Source organism: Drosophila kikkawai, chromosome 2R, assembly GCF_030179895.1.
Source record: "Drosophila kikkawai strain 14028-0561.14 chromosome 2R, DkikHiC1v2, whole genome shotgun sequence".
Lineage (NCBI taxonomy): Eukaryota > Metazoa > Arthropoda > Insecta > Diptera > Drosophilidae > Drosophila > Drosophila kikkawai.
In genome coordinates this window covers 10912132-10929243 of record NC_091729.1, presented here as the reverse complement: position 1 = coordinate 10929243, position 17112 = coordinate 10912132, and the positions used below count along the sequence as shown (strand labels likewise).

Genomic DNA, 17112 nt, shown 5'->3' with positions numbered 1-17112 from the left:
TAGTATTATTTCGAATGATATATATTTATACCCTTGCAGGGTACTATAATTAAAGTCGAAAGGATATAAAGTATATATTGTCCAGATCAGCAACAACAGCCGAGTCGATCTAGAATTGATTTTGCTTTCCTAAGCTATACAATGTTTCCCCTTTAAGTGTCTTTGTTAGTTGCAGTTTTCAACGTCAAGATTCCCCTAACTAATCAGATTGGTCATGGCTTCGCGCTAAATCAAGCTAGCAGTTAAGTTTTAGACGTTAGTTGAGTTATCCACTGCCACGCTGAAGAAGTTGGTGTTGATGAAGCATCTTAAGCTACTTTTGGTCTGCGTCAGCGCCTGTGTTATGACTCTAGGAGCTAAAGACCCACATATAAAACCAACTCTGTGCCGGCCCGATCTCTGTCCGCACTCGCAGAATCATTTGGGCTGCTTAAGCAACAATGTAACCTTCAATCCCTGAGAACCCAAACGAAGAAACTAAGCTACACCAATTTGTTGGCAGACTTTTGGCAAGAAATGCGGTGATAACAACTACATCATCAACGTGAATGGTGGCCTTCGGCTGAGCATTCTCGACCGGATCAATGTGATGCGCAACTACATAGCCAGCGGAGCGGGACATTTACCGGCGGCCGCCCGCATGCCCACGATGGGCTGGGATACCAATCTGCAGCGTTTGGCCGATCTTCAGGCGCGGCAGTGCGACGAGAATGGCTGGTTCTGTGCCAACATGGATAAGTATCACTATGTGGCCACCACCGAGACCAAGGTCATGGTCAGCTGGCGCACCGTCATACATCAAGTAATTCTTGTGGGACTTTTGCCGGAGCTGTTCCTGGATGCCTTGGGCTGTAAAATGGGCACTGAGTACCGGTTGGAACCCATTAAACAGGGGTAAGTTATTGTTATTATAGATAGGCTACATTCTCGCCTTTTCTTGCAGATCCTGCGTGGGCCACTATGTACCGCTGATTGAGGATCATGGCGACCGGATGGGCTGTGCCCTTCGCTTGAAGACAGACAAAAACACCACACGCGAGGACCGAACCGTGGTACTTCATCTCATCTGTCACTTCTCGCGGTCCAATGTGAACAGGCAGAAGCACTACGAGGAGGCCAAAGACCCCACATCGAAATGTGTCACCGGACCGAATCACCTGTACCCGTATCTCTGCAGCACCGATGAGGTAGTGGATGCCAATGAAATTATGGAGGAGCCTGCAGATTCCCCCTAGCTGGATCCCTTCTTAACTGTGTCTAAATAAACCGATGAAATTGCCTACCGTACTAAGCATGACTTATTGATTAAATAGTTCATTTGCTGGGGTGAAGTGAGGCTTGGTCTGTGAAGCGATAGGTACGCTTCAGCGGGAATCGATTGAGTGGCGAACTCTATAAGAGTCAGCGCCGGGTGGACGGAGCTGGCCAAACTGGCTGTTTCGTCGAGATGTTGGACACCATGTGGCCGCCGCCGCCGTTGCTGATGTTGCTGTTGCTGATTCTAGGGGGACAACAGCTCCAGGCCTTCGACTACTGCGATCCAGCTTTGTGTCCTGGTCCCGAGAAGCACATAGCCTGCAATAATTTTGGGGTGACTATGGGGCATCACTTAGCCCGATAAACTCGATCCTGATTCCGATCCTAATTGCAGAGGCTAGCGGACAGCTGTAGTCCGGATGCGCATGTGGTGCGGATGACTACGGCCCGCCGCACTATGATCCTCAACGAGCTGAACGAATATCGCGATAAGGTTGCTCGAGGCGATCTCGTGGGCTTCAGCCCGGCCACCCGGATGGCCACGCTGCAGTGGGACCAGGAGCTGGCCAGTTTTGCCGAACTGAACGTTAAGCGCTGCGCCCTGGTCAACGATCATTGCCGGAACAGCGAGCAATTTCGCAACGTGGCCCAGGTAGTAGCCGAGGGCGGCTGGGACCGGGATCCCATTGAAGACCCGAACCACCCCCATCCAGGTCCCGTGGTTAACCACCCCGAGGACGAGGTGATCAAGGCAACGCTTGTCCAGATGTTCGCCGAGTACAAGGAGTGTAGCATGCGTGATATCTTCGCCTTCAGTCCGCCCACCAACAGGTAGGTTAGTGCTCTTTGGAGCACCATCACCGCTCACCTGCCTCGAATCCGAATCATTTTCACCAGAATTCTTCGTTTGCGGATCAGCAGGTGCTATGCCTTCTTCACACAGCTCGTCCGGGACAGCACCACCCATGTGGGCTGCGGCATTCTTCGGCAGACACTCAATACCACCAACGAGGCCGGGCAGTGGGTGGCCAATGTCCATCAGTACATGACCTGTAACTTTAACCGGGCGGACGACGTCAATGCTCCGGTCTACCAGAGCGGCGACCGACCGGCCACCGAATGTCGCAGCGGACGCAACCCCGTCTTCCTCAACCTGTGCTCCGTCAATGAGCTCTATGGCAGTGCCAACCTGCAGGGATTCTTGTGAACTGGAGCGGGAGGGGGGAGCAGGCTTAAAGCAGGCCAATCCATCAGTTTTACAGACACAAAAATTACTTAAATAAATAAAGGAGATAAAAAAATACCTAATTAAATAATATATAATACCAAGTAAGGCGGCAAAAAAGGTCCTTGCTAAAGTGGATATGCTTGGGTTAGGATAGGTCCTTTGAAAAGTTTTTATATCTCAGGACTTCTTCTAAATCAACACTGCAAAATCACATTAAATTAACTTACACATTCAATTTAATAGTTTACATTTTTTAAGGAATTTACAATTAGCTAATGACAAGCGATAAATGTATTTAAAATGATTTTAATTATTTTTCAACATTTTCTCTTTGTCCCTGGCATATTTTTTCTCAATTTTTTTCCCCACACATTTTTTTTATATATTTTATATTTATAATATCATTGCCATCAAATATGTCAATAGCAAGTCTCTTTGTTTGGCAAATACAATTAGGAATAAGCTGATAAGTTGTGCAAATAAAATACTATTTTGTGGTGGCTGCCAAAAAGAAATCATTAACGAGTGACACTAAAAAGTGTAGCTAATTAAATTACATTTGAAATAAAATTGTAACAATCTATCTTTTTTTTTTTTTATTAATTATGGTTTCATTCAAACAGATTTTCTTTTTTGTCTCCTCTCTTCTTTATATTTAAATTACTATATTTGTTTGACAATTGCGAGTCCGAGTTGAATCACTCTTTAATGCCATGGCCATTATTATAATGAACCTGATTCGCCGCTCGGGGTTCGGGCAAATTGAAATGTGTTTCCCCCTCGCACCTTGGCTGGCACCTGCCTGCTGGGGGCTGCCTCCTGCATCCTGCAGACTCGCTGTTTTCGCACCTAGGCGACTGCCAGTCAAAGTCAGCAGCGCGGTCGCAAAAAAGTTCGTTGACAACTTCAGCAAACAAATTTTTTTATCGCGCACTTGCCACACCTTCGCGGTTTTTTTTTATTTGTTTTTATATTCAGTTTTATTCATTTTTTACCCAGGAAAAAATGGCAAGCGCAGCGTGAAATACGCAGCAACCGCAAATGGTCCGAAACGTAGAAAAAATACATGCGAAAATATCTAGCAATTTCGGCTAAATTTAGTGCAACAAAAAAAAAAAAAACTATTTTGCTGTTGATAGAATGATTTATTCAATTGTAAAATGTGCTCGATTGTGCCAGAGTTTTGCGTTAAAAGAGAATCGTGGGAGCGGTTGCATATGTCGTGCTTAAAGTATTTCATTAAATATATATTATATGAAGATATATTTTACGTTTAGCCATAGACTCGTTTCAGGACCGTAAAAAATGTATAAGTTGTATTTAGGAGATTCTGAAAGAGCTCCAAGGTAATAGGACGAATATTGCCAAGAAGTATCTGTAAGATACAAGAATCTTAGCCTTGTGAAATGTAGTTCAATAATTTCAGAGTTTACTTACCGATGCCGGCCTTTGGGCCCTCATCATCATAAAAATTATGTTTTTGCGAACAGGAATTTCGTAGGTGTACCACTCTGTCTCGTAGGCTGCTGTGGCCACTGCCAGATTCTGCTCCCTCAGCTCGTTGGCATACCAGTAAAGGGCCAGGATTTGGGCCAGGATCATGTTGATGTACATGCAGACGATGATTATCTGACCGGTGCCATTAACCTAACAAAGTTTTTTAAGAGTTATTTTAAATAGTAACGGGTTACAAGTAAAAAAGTAAGAAATAACGATATATTTCTATGTTGAATCTATCGAAAAAATCGATAATAAACTTATTTTATGTCAACACCTCATTAACACTTAATACATCTTATATTTTCTTGTATCTTCTGAAATTGTTGTAGCGATTTGATCAAATTATTGAAGCTATAATTGATTTGTTTTCGATATTTAAAATTTAGATTACTTATCGGTATTTTAATCTCTTTTCTAAACTCACAATAATTAGCAGAAAGAGAAGAGCACAAAGTAAAGCCGAAAAGGCCAGCAGCTCGAAAAGGAACATCATCGTGGTAAGCTGATTTATGTGATCCATGTACTCGATAATGCTCTGCTGATACCGAATGCATTCGACAATCTCCGCCGCCAACTTTCGATTATCTCGTTGGCCAAACGGATGAAGTTTGGCCACCCGGCGGAGGCGATGCTGCAGAGCCTTGCAACGCACGATCCCGAACATGATCAGGGCCACGATCAGACTGGTGTAGGGAATGTACATGCAGCAGCCCATCGGGGTGATGGTCATCTGAAAGAGGTACCACAGCTGGTAATACGGGGTCTCGTACTCATTGAGGCCAGGAATCCTGCTACCAAATGGGAGAACTGTGAATATTTAAAGCTGTTTATTATATATTTATAAATTCCGTTAGGAAAAATCCATGTAATTAACCTCTCTCGCTTGAGGATAGAGGATACAGGCCGAAACCCACGCAGGTGAGTAGTCCAAAGAACAGATTACCCCTGGCCATCAGTTTACCAACCCGGTTCAGTTGATCTAACTCCTGGGTTATGTAGGTATCCCTCAGATTTATGAGATCGTAATAGGCCGCAGTTAGATTGTCAATTAAGGCCACGTAGCTGTCGTGGTCGAGCAGTAGGAGAAAGGCTCGCAGCACCGTGTTGATCCAAAGGACCAGCATATATGAGTTGCGAATTATACCAATGAGTCCTTCCGTGGTGCTTATCATGTAGACCAGTTGGGTAAAGATGTGGAAGGTGGCCAGGCCAATGCACAGATACTTCTTTATATTATTGTCATAAAGAAGAGCCCAGAAGCGCAGGATCCGGATGTTCATGTAAATCAGTTGAATGTCCTCGAACATGGCTAATCACTTGACTTGGGTTTCTAATGAAATTCTAAGGTATTCTGCTTGTACCCAGTGCTTTTATAGGGTTATGCCAGAGGGAGATTCTTTAATTTCTATACTCTTAAAAGGGGTTCTATACATTTTAGGGTAAACTAGAACCTTGAAAGTCCAATTCCAATTAATACAATTCATTGTAAAACCTATACATCTTGGTTAATTTAATTCTGTAGAAAATCAATATAAAACCTTTTTAATTTAATTGAAATATCAAGGGTATTAGGATGCCACTATGACACTATTTTATTTCTCTGGCACACGTCTTGCATGAACTCCCAGCTGGTTCTCTTTTGGTTGCAATTTCTGCCTAAATTGCCAATGATTTTGCAATATTTCTGCCATTGAAAATATGAATTTATTTGCTGCCTTTCATGGGCTATCTATTGATTCCTTTTGTGAATTATAAACGGTAAAGGAAGGAGTTGAGGAGGCGTAGTAAAGGGCCAGTTATCCTGGCTTATGGCACTTCAATCCATTTTTCATTAAATAAATTAGAAAACCAGCAGGTGCTTTTATTTCTAATGCAATCGATACGATTACATTCAAAAACTAATCAAAGATAATTTGTCTAATGTGTTTTGTTGATAATTGCACTGCACTTGGGCCTTAGATAGCGTAATTAGCATATAAATCGTAGATAAGGCTTATCGATCTGAGATAGTATGTTTAAACAAGCCTGTAAGTGATCTGGGCGATAGGAAAAGCTTTAATCAAGAGCTTTGTATAGCTTTTTCGGGGGTATATCTCTCTCTATTAATCAGTTGCTTTCCGACCCTCGACTTTGGCAGTCCAATTAAGTTTTCGTCGGCAGTGACATCATGGATCAGTGGATCGTAGTGCTCGCTTTGTTTATAGTGCTGCTCGGGTTGCTCTATAAATGGTCGGTGGCTAAATACGATATATTTCGGGAGAGGGGCGTGGCCCATGAGAAGCCCTGGCCACTGATTGGCAACATACCCATACGTGCCATGTTCGGCGGAATGCCTGTGCTGAAACACATGATCCAGATGCATCTGAAATACTCCGGATCGTCTGTATATGGGATATATGCCCTAAGGGATCCATACATCTTCGTTCGCGATCCGGAGCTCATCAAGCTGATTGGCATCAAGGAGTTTGACCATTTTGTCAATCACCATCAGATGCACAACAACATGCAGGAATCGATACTGTCCAAGAGTCTGATTTCGCTGCAGGATGGCCGCTGGCGGGAGATGCGCAATATACTGACGCCTGCCTTTACCGGCAGCAAGATGCGGGTCATGTACGACCTGATCCATGCCTGCAGCGTTGAGGGCGTGCTCTACGTCCAGGAGCAGCTACAAACCGGCACCGCCGCAGGCATCGACCTGGAAATGAAGGATTACTTTACGCGATTCGCCAACGATGTGATTGCCACCGTAGCCTTCGGGCTGAGCGTCAACTCGTTCAGGCGCAAAGATAACGAGTTCTTTCGCATCGGCCAATCCCTGTCTGTCATAAGCGCCTGGTCGATGGTCAAGGCTATGCTTCACGCCCTGGTTCCCCGTCTGATGAAGGTGTGTATTATCCCCTCCCGGGTGTCACCCGAATCTCTCTGGAGATTTTCAGGAAGAGATTTGTATTGACACTTGGTCCATTGTTCCTGCCATCAATTTCCTTTGGTCTTTTTGGTTCTGTTCATTCTGTTTCTTTTTCGTTTATTTTCTTTCATTCATAATAAAAACATATACAGAAGCTTTAACAAAACATGTCCTTGTATATGTTGACAGCTTCTACGCATCCAGGTGATGGACACCGCCAAGATTAATTACTTTACCAGTCTGGTCAACGTGGCGATGAAGTACCGGCAGGAGCACAATGTCATTAGGCCCGATATGATACACCTCCTTCTTGAGGCCAAGCAACAGAGGCATGCGGAGCTCAAGGATCAGACGAAGGATGCTCGGTTTTATAAGGAGTTCACCGATGAGGACCTATTGGCCCAGTGCCTGCTGTTCTTCTTTGCTGGATTCGAGATCATCTCCTCCTCCCTGTGCTTTCTCACCTACGAGCTCTGTTGGAATCCGGAAGTGCAGGATAAGTTGTACGAGGAGATCCTGTCTGTGAATCAGGAGCTTAATGGTGAACCTCTGACCTATGACAAGCTGACCAAGATGCGTTACCTGGACATGGTGGTGTTGGAGGGTTTGCGCAAGTGGCCACCGGCTATATCCACAGATCGAGTGTGCTGCGATGATATTGATTTGTGTGATGAGAATGGTGCGAAATTGTTTGCCGCCCGGAAAGGGGATGTCCTGCAGATACCCATCTTTGCGCTCCACCGTGACCCTGAAAACTTCCCGGATCCCGAGACCTTTGATCCTGAGAGATTCGCCGAGGAGCGACGGGATGAGATGAAGCCCTGCACTTTCCTATCCTTCGGAGTGGGGCCCCGCAACTGCATTGGCAATCGAATGGCTCTCATGGAGCTGAAGTCGATTGTCTACAAGCTTTTGCTGAATTTCAAGCTGCTGCCGGCTGAAAAGACCTCCAGGGATATACTGGAGGACATTGTGGGTCACGGGCTGAAGCCAAAGAATGGCTTCTGGCTGAAGTTTCAGAAGCGTCAGTAAAAAAAGGAAACAGCGATTGCATCTTTGTTCATTAATCGACTGCAGATTTTTCAATTAAAACTCGCATGCACCATTAATCAATCAACGGACGCGGGGATGGCTGGGGGTTTATTTAATTAATTTTAGTGCAAATGTCTTGAGTTAATCGAGAGTAATTGGCGAAACATCAGCCCGAGGAGCGATGCTGGTGACAGGCGCCGCTGGCCCCGACATACATGCGCTCCTCTCGAGCTCCTTGTCCGGTCCTCGGTTGACGCCGGCGGAAAAACAGAAACTCCGGCGGAAAACGGGACGACGCAGCTGAGGGGCCGAAAAGTTTTTGACATTCTCGTTATTTATGTGCTCCGGGGCGGTGGTATTTAGGCAAAAGTTTTGTCGGCTGGCCTAAGCAGTTAATACGATATTGATTTATTCGCCAGTCAACAGCTGTGAGATAATAAATATTATGCAGCAGCTCAAATACATATTTGAAATCTTTCGACTTGTCCAGGGCGAAACTTTTTGTTTTGATTCCCAGATTTGATTTATAAAGCGGCCAGCGATTAAGCTTTGATCCGGCCCAGACTTTGGTCCCAAGTTTTATAAGCTTTATAAGTTGGGTGGTTCGTTTGGGGGTAAAATAGCCAAGGGATCTGCTTTTCCGTGGAGTGAGTAAGTTATCCCCCAACAAAAGTTTACCAGGCGCAAGGAAGCTGAACTTTTTCTTTGTGTTTTTTTAACATTTTTATCCCCTCGGTTGATAATTATTTTTCTTGCCAGTTGACGCTTGAGAATTTGTCCTGGAAACTGACAAGATTTCTCATCCTTCATCTCCCCACAAATGGTGGTAGAATCTTGCAATTTGTTGCTGGGCTCTGGAAAAGCAACTAGTTTACATGGAGACGACCAGCCAAGGCAACTTGACCATAAGCCGGGCCCATTTGCATAATTATTCATTGCGCAGCATTATGAGCATAAATAGAACGCTGCTCCACTGCACAGCACCACTCATGGCAGGAGCACATGTGAAGATAATGCCCTGTACAGCATAATAAACTCATGTGAGCGCCTTAGGGTATGTCACGTTTTTCAAAACATCGCAAAGGGTATGTTTAGATCGAGTAAATTCATGTAATATTGGGAGGAAAGTGCAAGCTTTTAGGAAATATATCTTCTGGATTCTGCAGTTTGTAAATCCTTGGTTTTTTACTCTTAAGTAGTGAACATTTTTATTAGGGATACATTTGATACAACTTTGCCCGGAAAAAGGTAAGAAACTCTGGCACTGTAGTGATTTTTATCGATAAATAAATTCCAATATATCGAAAAACATCGATGGCGCTAAGAACTCAGTTTAAATAATATTTTAAAGGAAACATCATTCATACTACAAGTTAATTTTCTTTGATATACTATGTAAAATGTACATATACCATATAAACATTCCAGACAATTATTGCTAGGAAAATATAGATATTTATTATCGACAAGATGTCGATAAATAAATAATTTGATGTAATTGAAATTGTAAAGAGAAAATTTTAGCTAAGGACCCGAACCACGCATAATTATATATTAATAGAAATAACAAATACGAAAATAGTAAAATGTTTAAAAAAGTTTTAAAGGCAATTAAATGCTTTTTAGAATTTAATTTCATTATATATATTTTTTTTAAAATATTTTATTAAGCGACAATAGCTGCCAGGTCATCTCATAGTCGTGACCCCAGCCAAGGCCTTCTTTCTTGTTCATTCTTATTTATTGTTTAGCATTTTTTATGGCCCAACCGCAAGTTGCTCGGGCTATTTATGGCCAACATTACACGCTGATGCACTTGCAATCCGCTTGCAGTCGCTTACTACTGCCTCGGAATACCAATTGCAATAATAATGGAACCGTTTTCGGCTTCAGAGGAGATTCCAATCGAGAGAATCTATTCTATAGAACAGATTAATATCGCCTAGACCCGAGCAAATTACACAACAGTTGTCCGGGATGAAGGGGCTTTGGCATATTTGCGGATGTGGGTTTGCGGCCATTCCAGGCAGTGGCTTTTGAGCTGATCCCGTCGTCGTCTTTGCTGCTCGAAATTAAACGCAAACTCCGACAAAGCTCCAACTATTCTCATAAAACTGACATGCTTGCTCTGCTCTGTGCTGGAATCCCTGTGCGAGACTGTGTGGCGGCGGGGACAACCTTAACACCGAAATACTGAATTAAATAAAGTTCAACTCGAAATTGCATTACATTTATGAACGTGAGTGCGTGGCGTTGTCCTTGCAGCAATGTCATTGAATTTATCTGCAGGGTTTTCCTCCGCACAAACCGCACGGTGCGGAAAGTTTTTCCACAGCAATGTGCTTATAAAAAATCTCATATGTGGGCTTGGCAGATGTTCCACGAAAGCTGCCTGGAAAATAATAGAAATTGAGAGAGGAACTTGTGGAAGTTACATGGGTTTTCTAAAGGATAATACCATTTTCTGTGCATTTTATTAAGTGAATATTTAGTTTTTCTTTATTTCCAAATTTGTAAACACTCATTTATATTAATTAAAGCTAAAGGCTTGTTCTTTAATATCTAAATAAATTACATTTTGCAGATATTGCAAAGATTACATCATATTTTGTCACATTAATTGACCTATTTCAGGCGCCGGCTGTTGATATACTTTTTCTCCCATTTCCGATGATAATTTCACATCCAATCGAATTTCATAAACGGAAATTTAATTAACTTTGATGCGGCCTAATTACTATAATTGCATTTAAGGCTTTAAGCCACTTTGAAATCGTTCGGTTGGGCGGAGCCGACGTAACTATTGACAACCTGCAACCAAAGCAATTAATTTAATTTACAAAATTCGGCCCGCCGCCTTTCTATGCAAATATAATGCATATATTTGCGTATGCATATGTATCCGATATATATAGTATTTACAGTAACGATTCCCAGTTAATATGCAGCCAATTGTTGGCAGTTTGCGGTTCGGCACAAAGGCCGTGCTGTGGCCTTTGCCACTACTTAGCCAAATTGCCGCACTGAGTCCTGTGCATGGCAGGTCGCATTAAAATTTTATGCATATAATTTATGTCCTGTGTGTGCGAGAGCTGGTCCTGGTGCTGGTGCTGGTCCTGGTGCTGATCCCCACAGCAAGTTGATTTAAATTGATGCATGACTTTATTAGGGGAATTATAATCTGAACGGGACAAATTGATGGGATATTACTCATACGCCAGAGACCGACCATTCATTTCACAGCTTACGTTTTATTAGAATTCTAGGCCTAGGACGCTCGGAGACAATCTTGTTTGGGATTAGTCCGAGCTCTCTACTGCTCGCTGTTCCCCGGTTCACTGGGCCATTTCGCCGTTTTATTATTTCCCTTATTTTCCAAAAGACCGGCTATAAATACGTATACGCGCGCACATCCCGACATCCTGTGCATCCGTTTTCCGGGCCTTTTATGACAGCCCAAAGTGCCTACTTATAAAATCAAAATCATAAAAAATAATGTTAATTTCAATATTGTCTCATTAAATGTGTATAAAACTCCAGCCGGTGAGCACATGTGTGTGTGTGTGTGTGATGAAAGAAATTTCCGGCTGGACGAAGGGCGTGCGGGGCAATTTGTTCATTTAACCTGCCTCATTGCACAGTGGTTAAAGTTAAGGGCTTATTAGGTGAAAATTAATATTATATAAATATATTTAAAAGCTTTATATGTTTTTTTATTGAAACGTTTGCATTTATTTATATTTTAAGAAATCTTTACACAAAAACGTTTTTAAAATTAACGTTTTTTTAAATATTAAAGTTACAGAAATGTTTATATAAATCAAATTTTCAAGTTAAACTTTGATTTTAAAATATAATAAATTTAACATGATTTTTTATAGAAATGTAGACTTTGATTGTATTAAAATAATGTGAAATCTGTAATCTATCTTAGTGAATATATTATATATGTTCTAAATATTAGATAAAAAATACGATATTTAGTATTTAAAACTGAAAAAATTTAGCGACGAATATGTTTTTATTTTTAAGTAGTAAATAAATTAATGTTTCGCACTATTTGTATTTTAATTATAATTATTATTTTTTTATTCAACTTTTAATCCTTTTAAAATGCAAATTATTGTTTGAATATTTCCTTTAAATATACTATTTCAATTTATAGGCAACAGTATCTAAAGCCTGGATCATTATTTTCATATCCAATTTTCATCAAATTTCGGCCCACTGTGCTGGTTTTTTATTTTCCCCAAGTATGGGTGCGTGAAATTTAAATAAAACGTGCGATTGTCGAGCAGCTGTTGCCGTTTCCCCTTAGCAGGGAGTGACGTGGCAAGGGCGAAGGACGCCTGGATCGACGGGACTGACAGTTGAGAATCACGCACCCACACGCACATACAAAACACGTGGAACTGGCGCCGGATGCTGCCTGTCGGTGAGTGTGTATGTGTGTGTATATGTTACACTCCCTCACACACGCACAGCGGTCGGGAAATGTGACAGGATGTCATTTTGCAACGCATCCGAAACATAAACACACGCTTTTCTTTTGTACTCCGCCTACATACATATGTGAAAATTATGCTGCTAAAAGGCGGCAAATGTTTGCATTAGTGTCTCCTTCCATTTATATACATACATATGTATTTATATATGTGCGTGGGAGGGTAAGTTTTCGGAAAACAAGCGAAACTAGAAAATTTGCATAAGCGTCGCTCCATTATCACAGCTTTCCCTGAGCGCGCACGAGTGTGTAAGTGTGTGTGTGTGTATGTTTTATTTTATTTAAAATACACGTAATATTCATAATATGACACAAATGCTTGTCTCATAGTCGGAAAACGTAAAATATGCTCAACACACGCGGCGGAACTTGTTGAATTCGCTTTTAATGTCCCTCTAATAGTTACTCTTTGAACGCTCTTTTGCGGTAGAAAGTGCATTAATTAATTAATTAATTTGATTTACTTTTATTCATTTAAAATGCAATAAAACCATTTTAAAACAATTTATTTGCAATAAATTATTTGTGATGCCATAAAATGAGTATTGCATAATTTATAGACAGTAATGGCAATCATTTCCGTTGACTTGTTGTCCTTCCTTGAATTTATGTTTTATCTGAATCTTGTCTGCAATTGCACTCGCGCCACATAAACAAATATATTTTAATTAATTCGTAGTTGTATCATTTTATTGGATTTCATTTCCCCGGGTTATTTGGACATTGCAAACAACAAACAAACATTCATCTACTGATAAGCAACACAAAAAGCAATTCGTATATAAGTTATTTAGCCAGTTGGCTTTTTTGGCCAACTGACCACAAATTCAAATATGCGCACAATTAATTTAAATTGTTTCGGTTTGCTTGAATAAAACACTATTATCCCTGTGATTGCAAAATTAGCAAGCTAATTGAATTTGCAAAGGGGCGGGCCTAAGGTTATGAAAAGTTAATTATTTGTGAAATATATTTACCTTTCTCAGGCAAGGTGAAAATATTATGACCACACCTCATGCAACACCTTGAGTTAATTAACTATTTTATGAATTGAATTATGTATAAATAAATTAGCCCCAAGTGCCATCTGTCATCAGTCAATCAATCAATAATGAAGGTGACAAAAAAGGACGATTTCTTCTCACTTTTCACGCCTCGTTCAGCCAGTGAATATTTAGAATTTCAATCAAGTCAATTAATTTAAATATATGCATTCCAATTGTCTCCCTAATTGTGTACAATCGGTGTAGACACGTGCTTGTCAAGTAATTAAATCAGTTTATTACAAATATTACAAATTTAGCGAGCTGGCAGAGTGACGGCAACTAGGGATGTCAGGTGATGGGAGGAGGTACAGGAGGTACGGCAGTTATAGCCGAGAAATACATTTGCAAATTCCCCCTGTTCTTGTTATTTCTCTAGAGACTTTACTGTTAGTCTGCTCAGCACGAGCGTTAATGTTTAGTTGGCATAATTAAAACAGAAATAGCAGGCAAATCAAGCCAGACGTCGTCGTCGTCTCTGCAAATATCCGCACTAAGCTGAAATTGCTCAAATAATGATAGAGTTGGCAAACTTTTGCCTTGCCCCAGCTTTCTACACTTACCCCCGCATTTTCCATGAAGCCCACGTCTATGTGTGTATAAACTTACCTACCCATATGCACGAACCTGACAAAAGTCAACAGGGTAGAACTGTTATTTAAAGGCCCAAGGCTTATTTGCCTCATGTTGCCGGGGCTTCTGTCATTTGGCCTATTGATTTTTGCAGGTGGATAACCTTAAATTTTGCCAACACAACTTTTGGCCCTAAAAGTCTATGTCTACACTAAGAAAATTGAGTTAAAATTAAGTTCAAAATAAGAATAAATTTATATTTAGTACTTATATTTATTATACTTTAATATAAATTAAATTTTGCCATCGAAACTATTGGCCCTAAATTTATATGTTTATACTTTGAAAATTGAGTTCAAATTAAGAAGAAATGTATTATTTTATAATAGAAGTATTCTCCTTGAGAAAAACATCATAAATTAGAAATAAAAATGTGCAGAATATATATATAGTATTTTCAAATCACCTAAAGAAGAGCCTAAAAGTATGCCAATTTCTCGAGTGATTTATTCAGACTTTTTGACAGTGCGTGAAAACCCCTATATATAGCTCCAAGAGAATCAAGAAGCAACCCCCTATAAGTTTCTCTCAGTGCATGAAAGATGGAGAAACACTTGAGGCTACGTCGCCAATTTCAGGACGAAGGGCCAAACGTAGTCAAAGTTTGTCTTTTTGAGGGCAAATAAATTTAATAAGCGCATTCAAGTTATGCCAAACTTTAGCCGAGTTGGCCAATTTGATTATGACAGTAAGTGATTTCTTTGTGTGTTCGTTTCTACTTGCCTTGGCTCCCTGGGCCTGGCGGCCTGGCGTGGCAGGCTCGTAATTAACTTGCCTAGGCGTTGCATACTTTCCAGCTGCGTCCCGCCGGCGAAAAAAAAAATAAAAAAAATGGACCAACAAAAAGGAAAACAAAAAATATGGGCTATCCCTTTGGCTGTTCTTCTCATATTTCATTAGCCTTATCGCAGTGGTAGTAGTGCTCCGGCGACCCAGACTAATTTATGGGGCATTTATGGGCCCATTGCAGACCTATTAACAATGTGCAGTCAAATTTAATTTTAGCTACAACGCTGTCCAGCGCAACAAAGCGCTCAAAAAAAAAAAAGAAAGGGGAAAGGCAAAAAGACAGCACAGAACAGAACATTCGAATTTATGTGACAGCGTTTGAAATTTATTTGCTGCAACGATTACATGGAACTGGCGATGGCTGCGGAGATTGGTGTCTGCAGCTCTCTCTCCCTGGCTCTCGCTATAAGGTTCCATTGACCCATTTTGGGCCAGTATCTGGCCAAACTAACACACACACACACAGACACTCGTAACCCGTTTTTATGCAAAGTTTTTTTTTCTTCCCTCGGCCAACAATGCGAATAGAAGGGAAATGTTGCCGGGCCGAAGGACGAAGAGCCAATGCACAGGCGATTAGTGCACCATTTGGCCGGGATGTGCTAAGCGAGTGTTTATGCGTCGCGGAGAGTTCACATTTATCTGAAGGATTATCTAAGGGTTTCGGGGAATCTTGAATTAGGGTCCTGCTGAGCTTGGCACATTCATCAGAACATTTTGAAGTAGGGCAACAGGGCGTATGCGTGATAAATTTGAGAGAACAGGTGTTTATTTTTATGAGGAGAGCAGCTTGGCTTTATTAAATGACTTTGGCACTTTGAGGTTTAAAGGATGTCTCAAAAAGCTTCTAAGGAAATCGAGTAATCTGTTGAATTTTATGGAATATATGAATATAAATATGAATTTGAATTATTATTAGGATTATTAGGATTAAACTCTTATATCTTATCTTCTTATTTCTCTTTTAAATATGTAAATTTGTTAAGTTTTTTAAACTGTTTAGGTTCTTAATTGAATTAAGCATATTTTTTTATGGGTTGCAACAAATTATCTGTAATATGTGTTCTCATATTCTTTATCTAATAAAAACAAATTTAAAGTTTAAAACTGATATTATGGCTATTATGGCTTTTGGTAAACAAAGGTTTATATTCCATCCTTTTAGTTTTGATTAGATTTTAGTGTTTATTAATTGAAGCCATTTTCTCTCTCGCATAAACGTAATTTTATGAGCTATTGTCTGCCGCACACACACACTGGCACAGTTCATGTGGCTGCTGCTGTTATTTACTGTTATTTGTTTAGCCGGGGATCCTGTTTATTTTTGGGCTTATTTGTTGCCATTGTTGGCTGTCATTGTTATGCCCCTCGGTACTGGCCAGTCCGAATACTGCTACAGTCCGTAGGTCCTGGTCACTGGCCGCCAGTGGTGGATGGTGGATGGTGGTCTTTGGTCTATGGGCCACTCGGTTGACCAGTTAGTGCCGTCGCAAAATGAAATATTCAAGTGCGCATTAAGCCCGCATGCCCCAGTTCCGCTGCATGTCCTGCTGCATGTCCTGCTGCAGCTGAAGTTGTTCCTGCAGCAGTTGCCGTTGCCGTTGCCGTTGCAGTTGCAGGACCTGCTGCATTGGCTACTGCATCGGGGGCTCTGGTAATTGCGAATTTACCACAGGAGTCTGCATGCGGCCGGCTCGCAATTGCACTGGCAATGATTTTTGCCCTCGCCCACTCCCGGCCCATATGTTGATTTCAATTGATTCTTGCTTTGTGGCTGAGCTGCTTTGCTGGTTTCAATTTTGGTTTCGTTATACAATGCCCCAAACGCAGGGGCATCTTTGTGCTCCTAGCCTCGAGTTCCAAGCTCCGTGCCCTGGGCAGGCACAAAGGCATATTATAAATGCCACACAGACAGATACTAGCCAGCTTCAATTGGCTTAAATGGACAGCCATTAAAAGTTCCAGCAATTGTTGTTCACTTTTCCTTTTATCGGCAACAGTTTCAAGTTTTTCCATATCCTCCGGCAGCTGCTAACTGAGTGTGTGTGTGTTTGCGGTTGGTCAGAAGGTAAAATCGCATTTCGATTTTAAGCAAATGTTCTCAGGCAGAGGAAGAAAATGCCAAGTAATGGAGATCGAAATATTCGTTTAATAAACTTGGCTTTCAAATGCCTGAAATAATTCCGTTGTGAGTTATTTTAGCCAAGAGAATTTC

The 17112-nt window shown here is 41.2% G+C and overlaps 4 protein-coding genes and 1 long non-coding RNA gene across 7 annotated transcripts; 4 read left to right on the top strand and 1 right to left on the bottom strand.

The window, feature by feature from the left end:
- The first annotated feature begins 255 nt into the window (after positions 1–255).
- antr (antares) lies at positions 256–1287 on the top strand. Its single transcript, XM_017171595.3, has 3 exons — positions 256–442; positions 503–894; positions 944–1287. The coding sequence occupies exons 1-3, from the start codon at positions 299–301 to the stop codon at positions 1233–1235; spliced, it is 828 nt and encodes a 275-aa protein (XP_017027084.1). The 5' UTR covers positions 256–298; the 3' UTR covers positions 1236–1287.
- Positions 1288–1419: 132 nt separating this feature from the next.
- Positions 1420–2560, top strand: LOC108078010 (antigen 5 like allergen Cul n 1). 3 transcript variants are annotated; one of them, XM_017171567.3, is made up of 3 exons: positions 1420–1591; positions 1652–2088; positions 2179–2560. In XM_017171567.3, exons 1-3 carry the CDS (start codon positions 1448–1450, stop codon positions 2462–2464), a joined length of 867 nt encoding a protein of 288 aa, XP_017027056.1. In that variant the 5' UTR covers positions 1420–1447; the 3' UTR covers positions 2465–2560. The 3 variants fall into 3 exon arrangements, with proteins under 3 accessions (XP_017027056.1, XP_017027054.1, XP_017027055.1); XM_017171565.3 differs by having other exon boundaries at positions 2155–2560; XM_017171566.3 differs by having other exon boundaries at positions 1421–1591; positions 2176–2560.
- Positions 2561–3758: 1198 nt separating this feature from the next.
- On the bottom strand, positions 3759–5364 carry Or49b (Odorant receptor 49b). Its single transcript, XM_017171628.2, has 4 exons — positions 4860–5364; positions 4410–4792; positions 3923–4132; positions 3759–3860 (listed from the first exon to the last, which is right to left on the bottom strand). The coding sequence occupies exons 1-4, from the start codon at positions 5290–5292 to the stop codon at positions 3759–3761; spliced, it is 1128 nt and encodes a 375-aa protein (XP_017027117.1). The 5' UTR covers positions 5293–5364.
- A 785-nt stretch (positions 5365–6149) lies between these two features.
- On the top strand, positions 6150–8334 carry Cyp9h1 (Cytochrome P450 9h1). The gene is made up of 2 exons (XM_017171484.3): positions 6150–6872; positions 7086–8334. Exons 1-2 carry the CDS (start codon positions 6153–6155, stop codon positions 7926–7928), a joined length of 1563 nt encoding a protein of 520 aa, XP_017026973.1. The 5' UTR covers positions 6150–6152; the 3' UTR covers positions 7929–8334.
- A 6110-nt stretch (positions 8335–14444) lies between these two features.
- Positions 14445–14748, top strand: LOC138928139 (uncharacterized). Its single transcript, XR_011444610.1, has 2 exons — positions 14445–14532; positions 14598–14748. It is a non-coding gene; the product is annotated as an uncharacterized lncRNA (long non-coding RNA).
- Positions 14749–17112: the final 2364 nt, after the last annotated feature.